This window comes from Humulus lupulus, chromosome 1 (assembly GCF_963169125.1).
Source record: "Humulus lupulus chromosome 1, drHumLupu1.1, whole genome shotgun sequence".
Classification (NCBI taxonomy): Eukaryota; Viridiplantae; Streptophyta; class Magnoliopsida; order Rosales; family Cannabaceae; genus Humulus; species Humulus lupulus.
The window spans coordinates 179,506,481-179,527,358 of NC_084793.1; the positions used below are offsets into that span (position 1 = coordinate 179,506,481).

Consider the following 20,878-nt stretch of genomic DNA (forward strand, 5'->3'; position numbering starts at 1 on the left):
AACCACCATGATGAACGTCGAATGAAACTGTTAAATCACTAATTTCCTCTCAACGAAAGCACCAAAATGTTGATGCGAATTTTCGCCAACAGTAGATTTAGAAATCTAATAAGGATATTAGTGCTTATTTGTATACCGTAATGAAATTATAAGAAACCTTTCGTATACACAATTTTACGTGGTTCAGTGGTTAAAATTCATCCAATCCACGAGACAATATTATTGATTTTCTCTCACAATTTCTGCAGAGTTTCTGTAATACAAAAAGGTCGTCCCCTTCCCTATCCATCACTACACCAAACACCTATTACCATAACACAAGAAGATAAGACTATTTAAAAAGAGTTATAGTAAGGATAGTAACCAAATGAAAAAAAACGGCGGTACCTTTAGGACTCCTGCTAAATAATATATACTCTCTCAAAAAATTTCACATGTAAAATAAAATTAAATATAGAAGAAAGAAACCCTTTCTCCCACCCAATCCCTATACTTTCCTTTCTCCCTCTCTCTATCACATTTTTTCTGCTAGGCCCGAACGACGACGGCAGGGGCTCGGGGAATGGTGGTCGACGGCAGCAAGGGGGTCGGGGTCGGGCTGTTCGGCGGCAGGGGCTCGGGGCTGGGCTCGACAGCAACGACTGGTGGCTCGGGGCTGGGCTCGACAGCAACGACAGGTGGCTCGGGGGCTGGGCTCGACGGCGGGTGGGGGGGTCTCGGGTCTGGGCTCGACGTCGCAGGGGCTAGGCAGAGGGTTGTTTGGCTTCGGGACTTTGAGAGACACGAGAGATATGGCCATGGCTGAATCTAACGATTTCGTTTCGGTTGATATGGAGAGGATCTATCTCGGTGGAAAGGTTTTTTTTTTAGCTCATGTATTATTTATTTCCATTTATTTAATAATCTCTTCCTCCTTTCCTATCCATATGGGTTTTGTGTTTGAAGTGTTTTTTGCATTTGGGTCCAACGGTTGAATCAGATTTTGTCTTTTGGGTCTTTTAATTTTCCCGGAATATATGGGGAATGGGAATTTTAGTTGATAAGATTTTATTCTGCGTTCAAATAATCTTATCAATGGAAATGAAACATATATCTATATATTTGTTTATGTGATACTTGCAGGTTGTGGTAACCATTTGGTATCGTGCACCAGAGCTGCTCCTTGGGGCAAAACATTATACAAGTATTGTTGGTACCCCTCAACACCAAATTTCATATTTATTATTGGTAGGCATATATAGCAAGCATGTGTTGCACAGTACAGGATACAAAATTGACTGAAAAGATAGTTGTTATTTACTCTAGTCTTACCATTTTGGTTTATGCTGAGCTTTATCAGCTACACACACAAATACATCCATGCGCAGCTTGTGCGTTTGCACATGTACAGATATTTTTTGTATGTTGCATTATAATCAAAGAAACAGGGGCTTCTACTGCTGCACTAAATGTTATATCTTTATTTAGATATGTGGGCTGTTGGATGCATTTTTGCCGAGCTTTTGACATTGAAGCCACTGTTTCAAGGAGCTGAAGTCAAAGCTACCCCAAATCCATTTCAGGTCCTTCTTTCGCCCACTGTCCTTGACCGGCTTTGACTTTTTAATAAAGTGATTCCCTTGTGAGATTGTTATAAACCTTTTTGCTTTCATTTAGTTCTCTCATGCTTCTTTTATTTTTTTTTTCAACTTGACAAGATATTCAAGGTCTTAGGTACTTATTTCATTCTACTATAAAACTCTCTTATTTCTTTTCTTTATGTTTGGGATCATTATTGTTCATTGTTATTTCATCAGGTCATCCCACTATAGAAAAGTGGCCAACACTTGCAAATCTTCCGCATTGGCAAAATGATTTACAGCTTATTCAAGGCCACAAGTAGTATGCTCTTGATACATATAATATTTTAAACAGACTGTTTATAGTGGTCACTGTAACAGATTAATTTATTTCACTCTCAATTGTGATCTTCCTTCCCTTCCCTTTCCTTTTTTTTTTTTGCCGTGTTTTGATTTTATTTATGTTTTATTTTTCTTTCTTGTGTATGATTTTTACAGTGACAATCACAGGCTTCAGGGTTTTGTAAACATCTCTTCAAAAAGTCCTGCATTTGACCTCTTATCTAAGATACTTGAGTATGTGTACCTCTTTATATTGCATTATCTACATTTTATATTTGTATGTTAGTGATGATGTGGATTGTAATTGTTCATGGATTTATAAACTTTGTATATTAGAGAGAATCGTGGGCTTCATTTGTATATATATTCTTATATTTGTTTATTCATGTTGTATGAGGCATAATACTCTTATTTACCAAAGGAGAGATACAAATTCAACTTAACAAGATGCTCTCTACACTAAATATGTATAACCAAAATCTAGAACTAGTCAAATTTATTATTTAGTAATAAATTCTTCAAGGAGAGAAAAAAAAAATCCTTGAAGAGAAACCCACATTCATTATTTTCTATGCAAGATCATTGGCATGAGAACTGTTTGAAAAAATCATTTTATTTCCTATGTATGAAGCTTCCACACTAAGTAGCGATAGACACTTGGTTTTTTATTCCGGTAAAAATCAATTTAAACAAACCTATCATTTTCTTAGCAATCATATTTACCAAACTATCCATGTAAGAGTTTAAACCATAACATTTTACTCCAACATAAACCCTAAAAACACTTCTTCCTTCCTCATCTTAGCCGCCACACTCTTCTCTCTGTTTGACCCCCTCCTTTTTTAAGCTCTAACTGCCACACTTATCAACCATGACACTCTTCTTCCATTGACTTTTGAAGCTTTGCCGCAAGCTTCATAGACCAAACTACCCCATTGTTCTCCTCACCCAAACTGCTTCTCTCTTGGTCATTTTGGGTCTCTCTTGGTTGATTTGAGTCTTGAACGTTTCAAAGAACAACACATTGTTGAATGATTTTACTACTATTTTTAGAGGTAAATCTTTAAATAATATATGCTTTTTGTTCAAGTTTTCACAGTGTGTAACAGTCTTACATATCTATTAAAACAATATATTTAATGTTTCCATTAACTATATCCAGCAACTCAAATTTGGGTTCATAGGCAGGCTTCTGATAATTTGGTGTGCAAGAAATTTGGTGTTGATTTATTTCTCTTCTTGTTTGGCATGGTTTTAGGGAACCAGACAGAGTGGTCAAGGAGTCAAAGCTAATTTGGTTATTGACAAATTTAAATTTTAAGGTATTGTGATAGATATTATAGATGTATAAATAAAAAATTTACATGTTTATTGAAAATGGAGAAAAAAATTGAGTAAATGACCATTTTTTTTCTCTTTCTTTCTTTCTTTTTTTGTTTTTGTATTTTGTGTGTGTTATTAATTGCAGAAAACTGCTCAAGTAATATATTTTTAATTGGTCAACTTTTAGTTTCGTGATTTAATGCTGAAAAAGATTGATAGTCTCAATTGTTTGTATCTATTATATGGTTATGTTCCGATTGGTTTTGACCATGATTATATAGGTTTTGACAATGATTATATATGATGATAGAGATGATGATAACTACTGGTAATGTTTGTCTTTGTGTTGTGAAACTTTCAACTTGCTTTTTACTTATTTGTTCTTCTTTTGAGATGATATGACTAATTATCTTAATTCCAAAACAACAAAATTTCCTTTGGTCATTCAATTTAATATCAAATCTGTCAAGTAAGCATAGCCATTATGTTGATTGATTGATTAATTTTTTTTTTAAATGTTTTGGAACTAACAATATATGCTCGTCTCTTGTCAAACATTTGGTTATGATTCATGGCAACTTAGAGTTCTTTGTAATTTTACTAAAAATCTATATTCATTTCCTTTTGGCCCCTGGGGGAATGCTACCTACACTTTTTATTAGCTCCAGTTTTTTTTTTCCTTTTGTGATTGTATGTTTGTCACTCATCATCAATCTATTTTCAGATGCCATACTGTTTATTGATGAATGCACTTGCTAAGACTAAACAGATCAATGAAGCTAAATCAGTTTTTGATGAAATGCTTGAGAAATGCGTTAGCTCAGGTATGCAGTGAATAAAGTTGTTAAGTAGGCTTATTTTAGACATCAAACTGTGAATTGCCTTCTTACTAATGCACGATGCACTAAAAAGCATAAGCATCTAGTTCTTTAGATTATCAAACTAAACATATCATTTGTCATGCCCCCAAAATCCTGTTCATAACTTAATTTGATTTTTACTATGGTTTCTAATTAAGGTCTTAAGATTTGGACAAGAAGTGTTCAACACGAATGTTAAAATACTATGCATGCTACACTAAAATTAGTTTTCACTCAATGCAATTGAGAAGGGACTTCAGAACCTACATATATAAGGAACCCTCAACGCGTTTATTTGGTATTTTGACCCTAGTCATGAGATGTCTTGTGGCAGATCCTTGAATCCAAGTATTAGAAAGTTTTCCCTGGAATAACATTGTTTTAGATCTTGTATCAAAAAGTTTATAATACTGATAATGCACCTTCAATAATATGTGTCTTTCAACAGTAGTAAAGTTCGAACCTTAGTTCAGATTACCTTCAGAGCGCCCAAAGGGGGATTTGGCTACTATATGTCTCGAATTGGGTCGTTATCCTAAGAGGCGGCCTGATAATCACCTGAATGTCATATTGCCAAGTCCAGACTCGAGCTATTCACATCATTATTAGCTAAATGTTCTACTTGGCTGCTTTTCTATATACTCATCTGCCAACTGTACCCCTAGCAGAGTGACTAAACTCGTGCTAATTTTTAGGGTACAGCAGTTTTATTAATAATAATTAAATAACGCAATTTGATTGAACAAAATGAACTACTTTATTGATAATGAATTAATTACATATGAAATGTGGTTTTATAACGACATAAAACCTAATTAAAATATATATTTAAATATATTTATAGGGAGCTTTTTAGGTAGGGGCATTACTTTTGCCCCTACTGTAGGGATGTTTTCTATTTTTGATACTTGAATAAATTTTTTGTATGACAGTGTATATGATAGTTATTGTAGGCACTCTGTTAATTTTCGAGAAATTCTTAATAATTTACAGTGTCGAAATCAGAGTTCAAATAGTCTACTTTTCATGCGAATAAAAAAAATCAGGGACGAGTGCAAGTGATTGTTTAAACTCTAATTTCGACATCTTAAATTATTTTGAATTTTTCAAAAATTGGCGAGATATCTGTTATAACTATATTTTATTCCATCATACAAAAAAAATTGTTATAATTTCTCCAAATACCAAAACTAAAAGATAAGGTCAAAAATGATGTCCCTGCCTTAAAAAATTCCTATATATGTATATACCACTCAAATGTTGTGAATGTAATTAATGTTAATTCTTATGATTTTTCTCTTATATGGAACTACTATTGTATAAATATTGATTTCAAAATACAATTAATAATTTGGTAAATTTAAGAGATGTCTCTATGATAACCTTGATTGAGAAAAGAGACAACGATGAACCTTGCCTATTTGGAAATTATGCTTACATTATCAAAAAAATCCCTGAGTAAAAAAAATGAGCTTCTCTCTCTTCTATGCCTCTAATTTTGCAAAGCACTCAAATCTGAGTTTGAAGAATTTGAGAATACTTCTGTACAAAAGTTCATTCTTGAAGTTAAAGATTAAAATCTACAAATAGTAGTATCATAAATTGTAGAAGAGACTTTTGATTATTCTCACATACTATTACTTTGTTGAATAGAAGCGAAAGAATCCTTCTTCACGTAGACATCCAAGATGCTTTACGGAGGGTCCTTTAAATCAAGAACACAGTAAACAATTGATTAAGCCAATCAATGTGTGATTAAAGGCGTATTTAATAATGAATACGTTCTTTTAATAATTAGATTATTCCAAAAAGAAGTTATTAAGTCAATTCTTTGAACTCAACACAGACAGACCATATTTAAATAATAAAATATGCATTGAAATGAAAACCGTCAAAAATGCATAAAACATTTAATCTACATTTAAATAAAAACTACTTAAACTTTTTGTTAAAAAAACAAACTATTAAAACTTCTGCAACTGCAAGTGCCGAATAAAATCAAACTACCATGGAAGAAACAATAAATAATCATGAAAAATGCATTAAAAAGTATTGAAAACAATCAAAATAAAGTAAATAGATAATATTTACAAACCCAGAAAAATAACAAAACAAAAAGAAAACTATAGAAAGCCCTTAACTACTACAAATGTATATCCTTAAACATAACAAACGAAATAAAAAAAAAACTAAAATGGATCATAAATTTAACAAAATATTATTTTTAAATGCTATGAAACATCGAGAAAGATAGCATGGAAATGTGAAGAGAGAATAGAAATGGAAATCATCATTTGGAAAGTAGAAGTGTAGAAAAGAGAATAAGAGAAACTATCACCCTGTTTAGCAATGTTCTTTGGTTTTCAACATCATGTGTTGAAAAATTATATTAAAATAAAATAATTTTTAAAATTTTGAAATTAAAAAAAAAAGTTTGGCTAATGATTTCTTAAAATCATTTTTAAATTTTAAAATATATATTAAATAATTAATTAATGAATATATTATAAAGGAAACTCATAAATGAATGAAGAAATAAAAAATGAGAAAAATAATGCAAAAATAGATGTAGAAAATTACCCAATATACTATTTGTTACCATATTTTTTTTTTCATTTTTATGTCATTATTAATTTCAATTCATTGTTATAATTTTATTTATGCATTTATACGGTGTATGTTCACTTTTCCCTCACATTCCCTCTATTTTCATGTTTGATATTCATATCTCTGTGCCGTCCTCAACCTTCTCTGTCTCCGGCAATTTTCCCCCATACCCATCTTCAACCTTTTCTGTCTCCGGCGCTGATCCTCACCCTCGATCTTAACGGCAACGACATTGAACAATTGAAGTTCTTCCCCAACTACAGAGTCGATCCTCCTTTTCAAATTATTTTATGTGCTTCTATGAATACTTGTGCATGTGGTTTAATTTTGATATTTTTCTATTACCAAATTTATATTATTGTTTATGTTTCAAGGAAGTTGTTTTAATTGAGCATTATTTATTCAGTAATGTTAGATACATTTTTATTATTATTGTTATTTTTTTAATTGTTTATTTTTGTTTATGCATATTTTAGAAATGTCTTCCAAATCTTCCATTAACAAAGATAAGAAGTCATTATCAATTGTTCATCCAAAATCAAACGATATGTTTCAAGTAAGTATTTTTTATGGTTTTTTTCGTATTTAAAAGTTTTATCATCTGTAAATTCAATTATTTTTAATTTTTTGTTGATATTTTATAATACTTCTTTGTATAATTAACTTATATGTTTTTTCATTTTTTATTTGTCTGTGCAGTACTTAAGTGAAGATAAATTACTTTTTGTGCATTCTAATATTCGAGCTCAATGTTATTGGAGTGATATTGGGTGCATTCAATGTTTTCTTAGTAATGAGGAACTACAAATGTTGAAACAATCTTGTCTTGGGTTTATTTTGGATTTGGATGCATCGCTTGAACCATCCCATATGATCATGCATGCTCTTCTTCTTCATGAGGACGGTAGCTCTAATGGAAATGAGCTGCATTTAAATTTTGGAGGTAACAAAACAAAGTTTGGCATTGAAGATTTCGGTATTATAACAAGTTTAAATTGTTATGGCATTCATTCTGATATGGGTGGTAGCAATGATAATAGTAGATTACTTGTTAAATACTTCTCTGGAAAATCATCAAATTTAAGAAATCAGTTGAAAGATTTCATTAATTCTAGAAGAATTGATATTAATGCTGAAGATGCCATTAAATTAGTCAAAGTATACATGGTTGAAAATATATTAGGAAGTAAAAGAGGTGATAGGTTGGTAGACAATTTTGTTCTGAATTTAGTTGATGATGAAGAAAAGTTTGAGGCATATCCTTGGGGTCACCGGTCTTTTAACGAAACAATAAAATACCTCACAAGTGCCTTAGATTCATCAAAGACAGGATATGAGCTATTTGGCTTCCCTATAGCCTTCCAAGTTTGGGAATTTGAGGTTATTCCTTTGTTGACGTCATCGTTTGCCATTCACATTTGTTCAAAAATCCCCAGAATTTTGAATTGGAAGATAGGGAAGAAGAATTGTCACTTCAAGACAATTTGGAAAAAAGTTTTCAAAAGATCAAAGGTAAAAATTTGTTTTTATTTCTTTTTTTTTATTTTGCTCTCTTACTTTAGAATTGTTGTATTAATTTTTTTATTTTATTTTATGTATAGGTTTATGCTCCTTTAACCTTTTTCTAATGATAAAAGAAATTCATTTCATCATGCTATGCTTTCTGTCTCTTCAAGTTTTAAAAGAGGGAGAGAAGAAGATGACCATAATTCGAAAACCAAGAAGAGAAAAAGTTCTACTTCAAGTAGTTCTAATGAAGAAGTTATTTCATTGTTGAATGTTCATTTTTTATTGTTTCCAACTTATGTCCTTGTTTTTGTTTATTGTCTAGTTTGCATTTTGAAAATATGTTGTTTACAATTTCTTATATATTTTAATTTTTTCTGTGTTGTTCATTATATATTTTTGCCCTTCTAATTTTTTCAGGAAATCAAAAAAGATAATATTATAATGAAAAAAGATATTGTTGATATTAAAACAAAGGTGAATGATATTGAGGAGAGAATGAAACGTTTCTTTGATTTTATGGAGATTTTTACGAAGAAACATGATGCAAACAAGGAAGTTCCTGGAGAAGGAGAAGGTGAAGAGCAAGGATGGGAAGTCTTCTCCTCAAGAGGGGAAATCCTTATCTGAAGATGATTTCCATCAAAGTATGAATGACTTTAACACTGTAGAATGTGTTGGTCCTTTAGCAATTATTCCGGTATGATTTTTAACCTATCTTTGAATTGAAAAACCTTTTATTATTTTGTGCTTTATCTTTTTACCAAATGTTTGTTTATTTTTCTTAATTTGTTTATCTAATTCTGATTTTTAGGTTTCCAATGTGGAACCAATTCAAAATGATCTTGAAGAATTTACAACAAATAAAATTGATATTGACCATGACAAAGATTTTGAGACTACTCCAACTTTCAATATTTTATCCCAATCATCAAATGACAATCATGAGGTTAAGAAATTATACTCAAGAAAGAAAAGGGGAAGGAAACCAAGCAAATTTGTTTCTTCTCCATACACCCATGATTTGTCAGCAATTATTTTGGCTTTGTCCAATGAACGAAGAAAAAAGGAAGCACATTTCATTGGACGAATTCTTTTTTAGAGCAATTTTGATGATATGCCTTCAATGGAGTTGGAAGAAAGATTTATGTCATGGTATAAGCTTGGTCTTAAGAAGCATAGGTAAATTGGTTTACTTATTGAGTATTTATGTTAATTATATTGTTTTATATATTAATACCATCTGTTTTTGTTTTTTTTTTTGTAGGTCTAAAAAAGAACCATTTTATCCATTTTATGCAACAATGCCTGGGTTTCTATATGGTGATCAATGCATTAATTATAAGAAGTGGTTCCATGATCTATATGACAAGAATGGCCTCCTTGATGATATTGTAAGATTAAATTTATTTTTTATCCTGTTTTATACTTTATGAAATTTTTGATTCTTTTTATACTTTTTTATGATTTTTCTTGTCCCTCATTTTTCATATTGCAGCATATTTCTGTAGCACTTTATTATTTGAGAAGGAAGGCTATTTGTCATAGTTGCTCGCCTTCATTTCAAAATTGTACTACATTGGACTATATTTTTGATGCATTTCTTAGGCAACTAGCAGTTAGTGAATCTCAAATAAAAGATTTTAATTGGAGCAAGGAAGTGACTATAATTGATAGGATTCTTGGTAAATCAATCTTATATGGGAAGTCGTGGTTAGATGTAAATTTTGTATATCTGCCATCTTTTATTCTAGGTGGAAAACACGTAAATCATTGGTGCTTAGGAGTTCTCGAGATTGATAAACGAAAAATCTTTATTTATGATTCTTACTACGAAGATGGTGATGAAAATGTAAGAAATCATGTAAAGAAATATTGCCAAGTTCTTCCTTATATTTTTTACTTCTTGCATTTCCATGAAAAAAGAGAAGGATATGCTTCAGGTTGCCAGGAGTTTGAGTATTCATGGGAACCAACTCCATTTCAAGATAATATGTAAGTTTTGAAAATATAAATTTGTTTTATTAATTGTGGTTTTTTTTTATTGTTAAAAATCTTATGATATAATTTTTTTTTTTATGTTGCAGGACTGATTGTGGCATTTATCTCATAAAGTTTGTTGAATTATTGATGGCGGGGAAATCAGTTTTTGAAATTGGACCAGATAAAGCTTTTTCTATGCGGAAGAAAATGGCAATAGAATTGTGGGTTCATGGAAACTTCAAGCACAGGAATGAAGGATATCAAACTCTGACTGAAGATGTATGCCAAGGTTAATTATAGAAATGCACTCATGGTTTTCATTTCAAAGTTATAGATTTTGGAGTCTTACATTTTACTAAACCAGATAGTTTTGTAGTTACAAAATGTAAACAAACAAAACAAAATATCGTGGTAGTAATTCAATGGAAATTTTTGTCTCCTTTTGTAATATAAATAGGTACTCTTTCATTCAGTACTGTACCATTATGTCTTCTTCATCTTCTTATTCTCTTGTCTCTTAATCTATTGAGATTCCATTATTGTTCTTTTTATGCAAAAGAAGTAGTAGTTCTTCCAATAGTCCCACTTCCTTGTTCTTCACATATCTTATTCCCTTCCTAGATTTGCCAAAAAAATGGCTTCCTAGCGTAGTTCTTATGCACCATGGCAGGGTAAATGGCATCAAATTTTGAACCGAATTTAAAAAATTTATCCATTAAGCACTATTTATAATCCAAGTCCTTTTAAAGTACAATGTTTTAAATTTAAACCAATAAGTTTTAAATTTAAACCAATAAGCTTTAAATTTTAATCACTTGCCTAAAAATTTAAACCACAAACCAAATGGCATCAAATTTTGAACCACAAGGCTAAATGACATCAAATTTAAACCACAATTTATAAATTTTTATCCATTAAGCTCTATTTATAATCTAAGTCTCTTTAAACCACAATGTTTTAAATCTAAACCACTAAGCTTTAAATTTAAACCACTTGCCTAAAAATGTTGAACCACAAGGCTAAATGGCATCAAATTTTGAACCATAATTTATAAATTTTTATCCATTAAGTTCTATTTATAATCCAAGTCTCTTTAAACCACAATGTTTTAAATTTAAAACACTAAGCTTTAAATTTAAACCATTTGCCTAAAAATTTAAACCACAAACCAAATGGCATCAAATTTTGAACCGCTTGGCTAAATGGAATCAAATTTTGAACCACAGGGCTAAATGGTATCAAATTTTTATCCATTAAGCTTTATTTATAATCACTTTGAAATGGAAGCAAGCTTTGAACCACAATGTTTTAAATTTAAACCACTGAGCTTTAATTTTAAACCCCTAAGCTTTAAATTTAAACCACTTGCCTAAAAATTTAAACCGCAAGCCTTAAATGGCTTAACCATTGAGCCACTAAACTTAAATGACATCAAAAATTAATCCACAAGGTTTAAGATTTAATCCTTTAGGCTTAAAACATAATCATACTCTGCTTAACAATTACGTTTAAAATTTAAACCCCTAACCTTTAAATTTAAATAACTAGGCTTAAAAGTTAAACCAAATTACTTTATTGGTAAAAAATTTAGGCCACAAGTTGTGATTGGAAAAAAAAATTATTTATATTATTATTAAATGTATGAACTGTGCGCTGCGGCCCAAATAAATTAGAACCGTAGCGCGCAGTGACTTAAAATTGCCATTTTTTTCTTACCTTCTGAGCGCTGCAGCTCTAATTTCCAAAGATCCTATGCGCCGCGGCAGGGTAAATGGCATCAAATTTTGAACCCAATTTTTAAAAAAAAAATTATCCATTAAGCTCTATTTATAATCCAAATATCTTTAAACCACTAAGTATTAAATTTAAACCATTAAGCTTTAAATTTAAACCACTTGCCTAAGAATTTAAACCACAAACCAAATGGCATCAAATTTTGAAACCCTAGGATAAATGACATCAAATTTTCAACCACAAGGCTAAAGGACATAAAATTTTGAACCAAAATTTATGAATTTTTATCCATTCAGCTCTATTTATAATACAAATATCTTTAAATCACAATATTTTAAATTTAAACCACTTACCTAAAAATTTAAACCACAAACCAAATGGCATCAAAATTTTAACCACAAGTATAAATGGCATCAATTTTTTAACCACAAGGCTAAATGATATCAAATTTTTATCCATTAAGCTCTATTTATAATCCAAGTCTCTTTAAACGGCAATGTTTTAAATTTAAACCACTAAGCATTAAATTTAAACCCCTAAGCTTTAAATTTGAACAACTTGCCAAAAAAGTTAAACCACAAACCAAATGGCATCAAATTTTGAACTACAAGGCTAAATAGCATCAAATTTTGAACCATAATTTATAAATTTTTATCCATTATGTTCTATTTATAATCCAAGTCTCTTTAAACCACAATGTTTTAAATTTAAACCGCTAAGCTTTAAATTTAAACCACTTGCCTAAAAATTTAAACTGCAAGCATTCAATGGCTTAAACTATGAACCACTAAACTTAAATAGCATCAAAAATTAATCCACAAGGTTTAAGTTTTAATCCTCTAGGCTTAAAACATGATCATACTTTGCTTAACAATTACGTTTAAAGTTTAAACCCCTGACCTTTAAATTTAAATAACTAGGCTTAAAATTTAAACCAAATTACTTTATTGGTCAAAAATTTAGGCCACAAGTTGTGATTGGCAAAAAAAAATTATTTATATTATTATTAAATGTATGAACTGTGCGCCGCGGCCCAAATAAATTAGAGTCGCAGCGCGCAGTGACTTCAAATTGCCATTTTTTTTCTTACCTTCTGAGCGTCGCGACTCTAATTTCTAAAGATCTTGTGAGCCGCAGCAAGGTAAATGGCATCAATTTTTTAACCCAATTTAAAAAAAATTATCCATTAAGCTCTATTTATAATCCAGGTCTCTTTAAACCACAATGTTTTAAATTTAAACCGTTAAGCTTTAAATTTAAACCACTTGCCTAAGAATTTAAACCACAAACCAAATGGCATCAAATTTTGAACCTCTAGGCTAAATGGCATCAAATTTTGAACCACAAGGCTAAATGTCATAAAATTTTGAACCACAATTTATGAATTTTTATCCATTCAGCTCTATTTATAATCCAAGTCTCTTTAAAACCACAATATTTTAAATTTAAACCACTTACCTAAAAATTTGAACCACAAACCAAATGGCATCAAAATTTGAACCACAAGGCTGAATGGCATCAATTGTTGAACCACAAGGCTAAATGGTATCAAATTTTTATCCATTAAGCTCTATTTATTATACAAGTCTCTTTAAACTGCAATGTTTTAAATTTAAACCACTAAGCATTAAATTTAAACCCCTAAGCTTTAAATTTGAACAACTTGCCTAAAAATTTAAACTAAAAACCAAATGGCATCAAAATTTGAACCACAAGGCTAAATGGCATCAATTTTTGAACCACAAGGCTAAATGGTATCAAATTTGTATCCATTAAGCTCTACTTGTAATCTAAGTTTCTTTAAACCACAATGTTTTAAATTTAAACCACTAAGCTTTAAATTTAAACCCCTAAGCTTTAAATTTAAACCACTTGTCTAAAAATTTAAACCACAAACCAAATGTCATCAAATTTAAACCACTTCCCTTAATTCATCTTTTGCCAAAACCTGTTGCAATGGTTTAAATGCTTTATCGTGTTCTAGCCATTCTTTCTTAATAATTATCATTTCTAAGTTTAATCTTCTCTTATATACCACAAGTGAAATTCAAACTTTTCATACAGAAGTGTGACACTCAATGAGAGTATACATATATATTATAAAACAAGTAAATATCATGACCATACTCGAATCGAATGAATCAGAAAATCTAGAAATATCTAATAATAATAATAACAATGTCAAAATGATTAATAGATATGGTCGTAAAATGTTTATATTGATTGATCTTAACGTAATTGGTGTTGTCGACTACAGGAGCTGGATTACTTTCAATCCCATACGCACTAGCCTCAAGAGGATGGCTAAGCTTGATACTTCTCGTTGTTATAGCTAGTGCAGCATTTCAATCAGGCATACTTATAAAGAGGAGTTTGGAGCTAGATTTCATAAACATTACAACTTATTCTCTCTCAAGAAAAGAGAGCTGCGGCGCTAAAATTGCAATAAGTTTGGTATCGCTGAGCGCCGCGGTGCTAAAATTGCAAAAAAAGTTTAGCTTTGCTGAGCGCTGCAGCTCAATAATAGAGTGTCGCAGCGCGACCCTGAGCCATCTGTTTTTTATATACATTTCAAAATCTCATTTCTTCATTATTTCAAAACATCATATTCCAACATCTTATTTTCAAATTCTCTACTTTTCTTCTGTACTGTTGATCTTTCATCCATACACAACTCATCTACATTGTTTTTTTTTTCTTCTCTACCTTCTTTCCCTCATAATTTTAAGTTTTCATTTCTTTCTCTATTGAAATTTCTCTATTGAAAGCCCTAGCAACCCAAAAAAAGTTTTAGGGATCAATCATCTTTTCTGGGTTTACAACTTTTGTGTGCCATCTTTGAAGAAGATTTCAAGTAAGTATATGTATTATAATTTTTATATTAAATCTTGTATGAAGAAGATTCATTGTTTAGAAAAAATTTATGTTATGATGTTAGTAATTTAGGGTGTTTTATTGTTACTAGAGGAACTTTTATATTTGTTTAAATTATTGTTTGATTCTTAGTTTTTGTTTATTATTGTATTTTATGTTTAAGTTTTTGGGCATTACATTGTTGAAAATCAAGTCTTGAAGGTTGTTTTATTAGTGTGCTCACCAAGTGTTTGTGAAATTGATTCAATGAGGTTCAATGTCATGTTTTCATTATTTTTGGTCTCCTAATTATTTTTGGCCTAGATAGACAAGGTTTAAAATGCAACATTGTGGCATAAGGAATCGAAAAGAGACAAACATGTCATTGTATTACTTAAACTATTTTGGGGTTGGGGTGGCTGCTTATTTATTAAAGTAGAGAAACGAGAAGAAGACATTTGAGTTTTCTAGATTATTTAAACCAAAGAAAAAAAATTAAAAAAATTGTTTGATTGAATCGTATAAAACAACCTATATGATATGAGACTATGAGTATTGATTGCTTCTATTTCATCTTCATTGCTTGTATTATTGTTACCCTGAATAGCTCCAAATCTTTGCAATATTTTATTATCACACCACGAAAAATTATTTGATAATAATAATAATAATAATACTTTCCTATCCACGTTGTGCATGTGTATTATTTGAGGTTGGTGTTGGACCCAAAATATTCGGCCCAAAGTTCTTTCCTCATTTACTGAATATTCAAAACGAATCGTTTTGGTCTGCAGAAGCTCCGAAGGCAGAATCCACGGGTCAGAGGCGGTCTGCGCCTCTAACCTCTGAATACATAATTTGAAATCAGCGTGTTTTGGAGGGAAATTCGGTTATCTTTCCTCCACCAATCAAGGGTTTGCTTGAACTAACTAACCAATTTACATTTTCGTTCTATAAATGAGATTCTTATTCAAGCAAGGATCGAATTTTTTACTGACTTAGGCATCGGAGCGTCTTTCCTACAGGTATCCCCGACGAGTCAAAGGCGATCTTCATCACCGGAACAATGTCGAAGCATGATCTACCGTTGGTTTATACCTCCAGATATAGAAAGACAAATTTGTTGCTTCAAAAATTGGCGTCGTCTGTGGGAAATCCGAACGTTTTGGCTTTAGCCACATCGTCGAATCAAGAAATGAAGAACTATCTTTTTTGCAACCAAGATCCTCTCAAACCTTGGAGCCATGCTGCCAAAAGGCAACGGAGTGTCGGGTCCAGTCACCCAGGTCATCCCACCAACGGACGTGAGCGACCAGATCGACAGGATGTGTCGCCTACTGGAAGCCAGCCAGGAGAGATCCGACGAAGCAATTAAAACGTTGACCGAAGCTCAGGCTAGGCTCAAAGCTGAGATCGCTGACGCCACACGCAGCACCCAAGGCAACAACAATCTCGACTCTGGTAGACCCGAAGTTCCAGTCGACTGCATCAGTTCCCCTCAACAAACCACGCACCTCGGTAGCGAAGGATCCCAGGGTCTCCCACCACCCTCCCCAACCCATCTTTGTCTTGGGGCCGAAGAACGACGAGCCCTGCTCTGTGACACACATGTGCGGACCGGACCAGAGCCCACCCGGTCAACTCAGCCGACTGCCAAAGTCAGGCCCCAACAAGTCGCGCAATGAGTCACGCATGACTCACCAGCTGAAGACCATGCTCCCTCTATCCAGTTCTTAGACAATTGGAAAGAATAGATGATGAGGGAAATGATGCAGAAGTTCTTAGACAGGAGGTCTGTTCACGCAACCGAGCATATGGATCTGGTATCAAGAACCACTGAGAAGTCTCCCTTCTCAGAGTGGATTCAGAACGAGCCTAAACCCCGAGACTTCGTCATCCCTTCTCTACCTGCATTTAATGGAAAGGGAGACCCGTTAAACCACTTGTTTCAATTTCAGCAGAAAATGGCACTAGAAGCCAACAACGAAGCCATACAATGCAAGGTCTTTTCCACAACTTTCTCTGGGCCAACTCTGTTGTGGTTCAGACAATTAAAGCCTGGATCCGTCAACAGTTTTAGTGACCTCCGACGAACTTTTCTCCAACAATATAGTGCGAACCGTGAGGCACCAAGAACAATGGCAGACCTCTATCGGATTGAGCAAGGGTAAAATGAACATCCGAAGGCATATCTACAGCGTTTCATTAACCTCGTGCATCAGATCCACGACGTCGACCCGGTTACCGCGGCCAATCTCTTCGTCAAAAGCTTGCAGGTGGGATCTCTCTTGCATGAAAATCTCACCATGACACCGCCTTATGACATGGCTGAGGTCCAGACCCAAGCCGAGGGCGTCTTCAGGGTCCTAGAATTTCGAGAGCGTGCACAGAAGAAATCCACACTTATCTCCGCTCCACCAGCAAATAACCCTCCACCGCCTGCTAGAGATGACAAGAGGAAGAGGCAACAGACCGACCACACAAAGGAAGGGAAGAGGCCAAGACAGAACCGAGAGTCACCATGGTACCCTTCCTTCGAATACACAGTCCCACAGGAAGTCATTTACGAAGAAAATAAAGACAGACCTATCTGGCGTGAGCCGTATAAGATTACCACTCCTCCAGACAGAAGAGATAAAAGCAGATACTGCCTCTTCCATAAAGATCACGGTCATACGATCGCTGAATGCCACAACCTGAATAATCAGATCCAAGCCCTCATGAGAAGTGGAAGGCTAACCCAGTACATTAAGGAGGCAGGCAGACCCGGCACCTCGCACCATAATCCTGCTTTTGCACCAACACCACAAGCAACAGACCCCGTGCACACAACCTCTGCAAGCCCACAAGAACCTCTTAAGTAAGTCCCCATGATACATGGGATCGTGGAGCTCACTGAAAACCAAGAGCATGCCACCAAAATCTATAAGAGGATGGAGGAACGGGTGAAGTGATATAGATCATTAGGCCACACGGTCAATCTTGTCACTTCAGAGGACAGAAGTTATCTAGCCTCTGCAATCACCTTCACCGACGATTACTTGCAAGGAGTGCACTTACCCCATGACAATACTCTCGTCATTTCGCTACAGGTCGACCATTGCCAGTTGGGCAGAGTTCTAGTCGACGGGGACAGTGGGGTTGATATCCTCTTCTGGGAAGCCTTCTAGAAGATGGGGCTAGAGGAAAATCAGATCTGGACCTCCACTATGCCCATTTTGGGATTTAACAGCCAGAGAGTGTACCCGAAGGGTGTCGTGCGATTAACCGTGGTGGCCGCAGAGTGTACCCTGCCAGTGGACTTCCTCATTATAGATTCCATCACAAGCTACAATGCCATCATGGGAAGAAATTGGATCCACAGGATGCAAGGGGTAGTCTCAACTTTGCATCAGGTGATGTGATGCCTCTCGTCCAACGAGCGATACACCATCGACATAAAGGGATGTCAGAAGCAGGCCAAAAAGTGCTTTCTTACCTTGAAAGAAATAAACAATTCTGGCACTTCCTCCCATGATGACAATCCTAATAAATAGCAACCACATCACAACCTACCAGCATGCCTCAAAGGAATCGATCTAGAAGAAGACCAAGAAAAACCCCAAGTCACTCTCGATGACCTAGAGAAAATCTTTCTAGACGACGCTAACCCATCTAAAATAGTGCTGGTAAGTACCAAACTTTCTGAAAAAGAAAAGCAGACCCTAGTCCAATTTCTCTAAACTAGAGTTGGAACTTTCGCCTAGTCTCCACACGACATACCCGGAATAGACTCCTCCATCATGAGTCACAACCTTAATATATCAAACAGCTTCCCACCCAAAATGCAGAAGCAGAGGAGGTTCGCTCCCGAAGCAAACCAGGTCATCCAAGAAGAGGTACAGCGGCTTCTGAGCACAGGGGCCATTGAAGAATGCATATATCCCAGTTGGCTAGCCAACCTTGTCGTGGTCCCAAAGAAGAACGGGAAAAAGAGAGTATGCATAGACTATACCAACCTAAATAAAGCATGTCCAAAGGATAGCTACCCTCTACCTAAAATCGATCAGATGATAGACGCCATGGCAGGGTTTGAAAGAATGAGCTTCCTCGATGCCTACTCCGGATACAATCAGATGCCAATGAAATCAGAAGATCAGATCCACACAGCTTTCATAACAGAAGGTAGATTGTATTGCTACAAAGTTATGCCCTTAGGACTAAAGAATGCAGGCGCGACGTACCAAAGGCTGATGCATAAGCTATTTTCCTCATTGCTTGGGAGAAACATGGAGGTCTATATTGATGACATGGTCGTCAAATCTAAACAAAGCTCTTCACATGTAGGCGATTTGACTGAGTGCTTCGTCATACTCGACACTTATAAAATGAAATTGAACCCCTCTAAATGCGCCTTTGGGGTGTCCTCTGGACAGTTCTTAGGATACGTGGTCAGTCAGAGAGGCATCGAGGCCAACCCAACATAGATTGCATCCCTCTCAGAAGTCAAAGAACCCAGAACCATCCGAGACATCCAGGCTCTGACGGGAAAAAATATGGCATTAAGCCGCTTCATATCGCGCATGTCCGACCGTTGCCAGCCCTTCTTGCAATGCATAAAGAAATCCACCAACACCACCTGGGGAACAGAACAAAGTAAAGCATTGGAAGAGTTGAAAGCTTATTTGAGCTCTCCTCCTATATTGAGCTCCCCCGTCGCCAATGAAGATCTGTTCTTGTATCTATCTGTCTCACACTTTGCTGTGAGCTCCGTGCTCTTCCGAGAAGAGGCCAGTGTTTTATTGCAGCAAGATGCTTCTGGACGCTAAAACTCACTACAGCATGATGGAAAAATTGGCACTCGCACTCATCACAGCAAAGAAGAAGCTACGACAATATTTTGAAAGCCACACCATCATTGTATATACGGACTATCCACTGAAGCAAGTGTTGAGTAAACCCGATCTCTCTGGAAGGTTATCTAAATGGGAAATTGAGCTAGGGACATATGATCTACGATTCTCGCCATGAAAAGCAAAAAAAGGACAAGTACTTGCTGACTTCCTGGTCGAAATACAATCCTTCACCCCAGACACCCTGCCTGAATTGTTAGAATCAGAAGATGAATGGGTGTGGACAATGCATATGGATGGGGCATCCAATTCCCAAGGAGTCGGTATTGGCATCGTGTTAGAGGCTCCCTCAGGCCTCAAAATCGAGGAAGCCATTCGTTTCGAACAGTTCACAACGAATAATGAAGCGAAATATGAGGTTCTAATCTATGGTTTAGAACTAGCACGAGACATAGGCATTAAACGTCTGAGTGTCAGAGGAGATTCACAGCTTATGGGACGTTATACCGTAAGTCCTTCGATGGCCCCTGTCTTCGGTGTTTGCGTCCATCAGAAGCTAGAAAACTGTTAGAAGAGATACATGAGGGAGCATGTGGAAATCACACTAGGGGTTGAAGTCTGGCACACAAGGCACTTACATCAGGGTACTACTGGCCGTACATGATGACAGAAGCACATGACTATGCCAAAAAATGTGACAAATGCCAACGATTTGCACCAACCATCCATCAACCCGCTCAAACTTTGCACTCAATCGTTTCACCTTGGCCTTTCACAAAATGGGGTATGGACGTGGTAGGTGAACTGCCTAAAGCTGCTGGAGGAAAACGGTATGCTCTGGTAGCCACTGATTACTTCACTAAGTGGGTTGTGGCAGAAGCGTACATCACGGTCAGCAAAACAGATACCACGACCTTCATATGGAAGCACATCATCTGTCAATTTGGGATACCATGGGAGATATTCGTTGACAACGGAACCCCGTTCCAAAATGCAAAAGTACAAGAACTATGTGACACATACAAGATCAAGTTGAGTTTTGCCTCTGTCACTTACCCGCAAGGCAATGGCCAAGCAGAAGCTTCCAACAAAGTTATTTTTGCCAACATTAAGAAGAACATGGAAGATAAAAAAGGAGTATGGGCAGAGGAACTACTGAAGGTGTTATGGGCATACAGGACAACAAAAATGTCCTCTACGGGTGAATCTCCCTACGCCATGGTATACGGAACAGAAGCTATCATCCCGACAAAAGTGGGTCTGCCTACACTTCGAACAG

At 34.8% G+C, this 20,878-nt stretch overlaps 1 protein-coding gene across 11 annotated transcripts; it reads left to right on the forward strand.

The window, feature by feature from the left end:
• Window positions 1-378: 378 nt before the first annotated feature.
• LOC133800868 (uncharacterized) lies at window positions 379-10,652 on the forward strand. Of its 11 annotated transcripts, none has more exons than XM_062238975.1 (16): window positions 392-857; window positions 1,123-1,192; window positions 1,468-1,562; window positions 1,698-1,713; window positions 1,797-1,881; window positions 2,058-2,135; window positions 3,160-3,223; window positions 3,949-4,048; window positions 7,168-7,247; window positions 7,391-8,203; window positions 8,618-8,897; window positions 9,012-9,379; window positions 9,465-9,591; window positions 9,696-10,049; window positions 10,141-10,192; window positions 10,285-10,652. In XM_062238975.1, the coding sequence occupies exons 1-11, from the start codon at window positions 792-794 to the stop codon at window positions 8,825-8,827; spliced, it is 1,677 nt and encodes a 558-aa protein (XP_062094959.1). In that variant the 5' UTR covers window positions 392-791; the 3' UTR covers window positions 8,828-8,897; window positions 9,012-9,379; window positions 9,465-9,591; window positions 9,696-10,049; window positions 10,141-10,192; window positions 10,285-10,652. The 11 variants fall into 11 exon arrangements, with proteins under 11 accessions (XP_062095020.1, XP_062095013.1, XP_062095001.1 ...); XM_062238993.1 differs by having other exon boundaries at window positions 9,952-10,049; XM_062239017.1 differs by having other exon boundaries at window positions 391-857; window positions 1,123-1,227; window positions 9,696-10,192.
• Window positions 10,653-20,878: the final 10,226 nt, after the last annotated feature.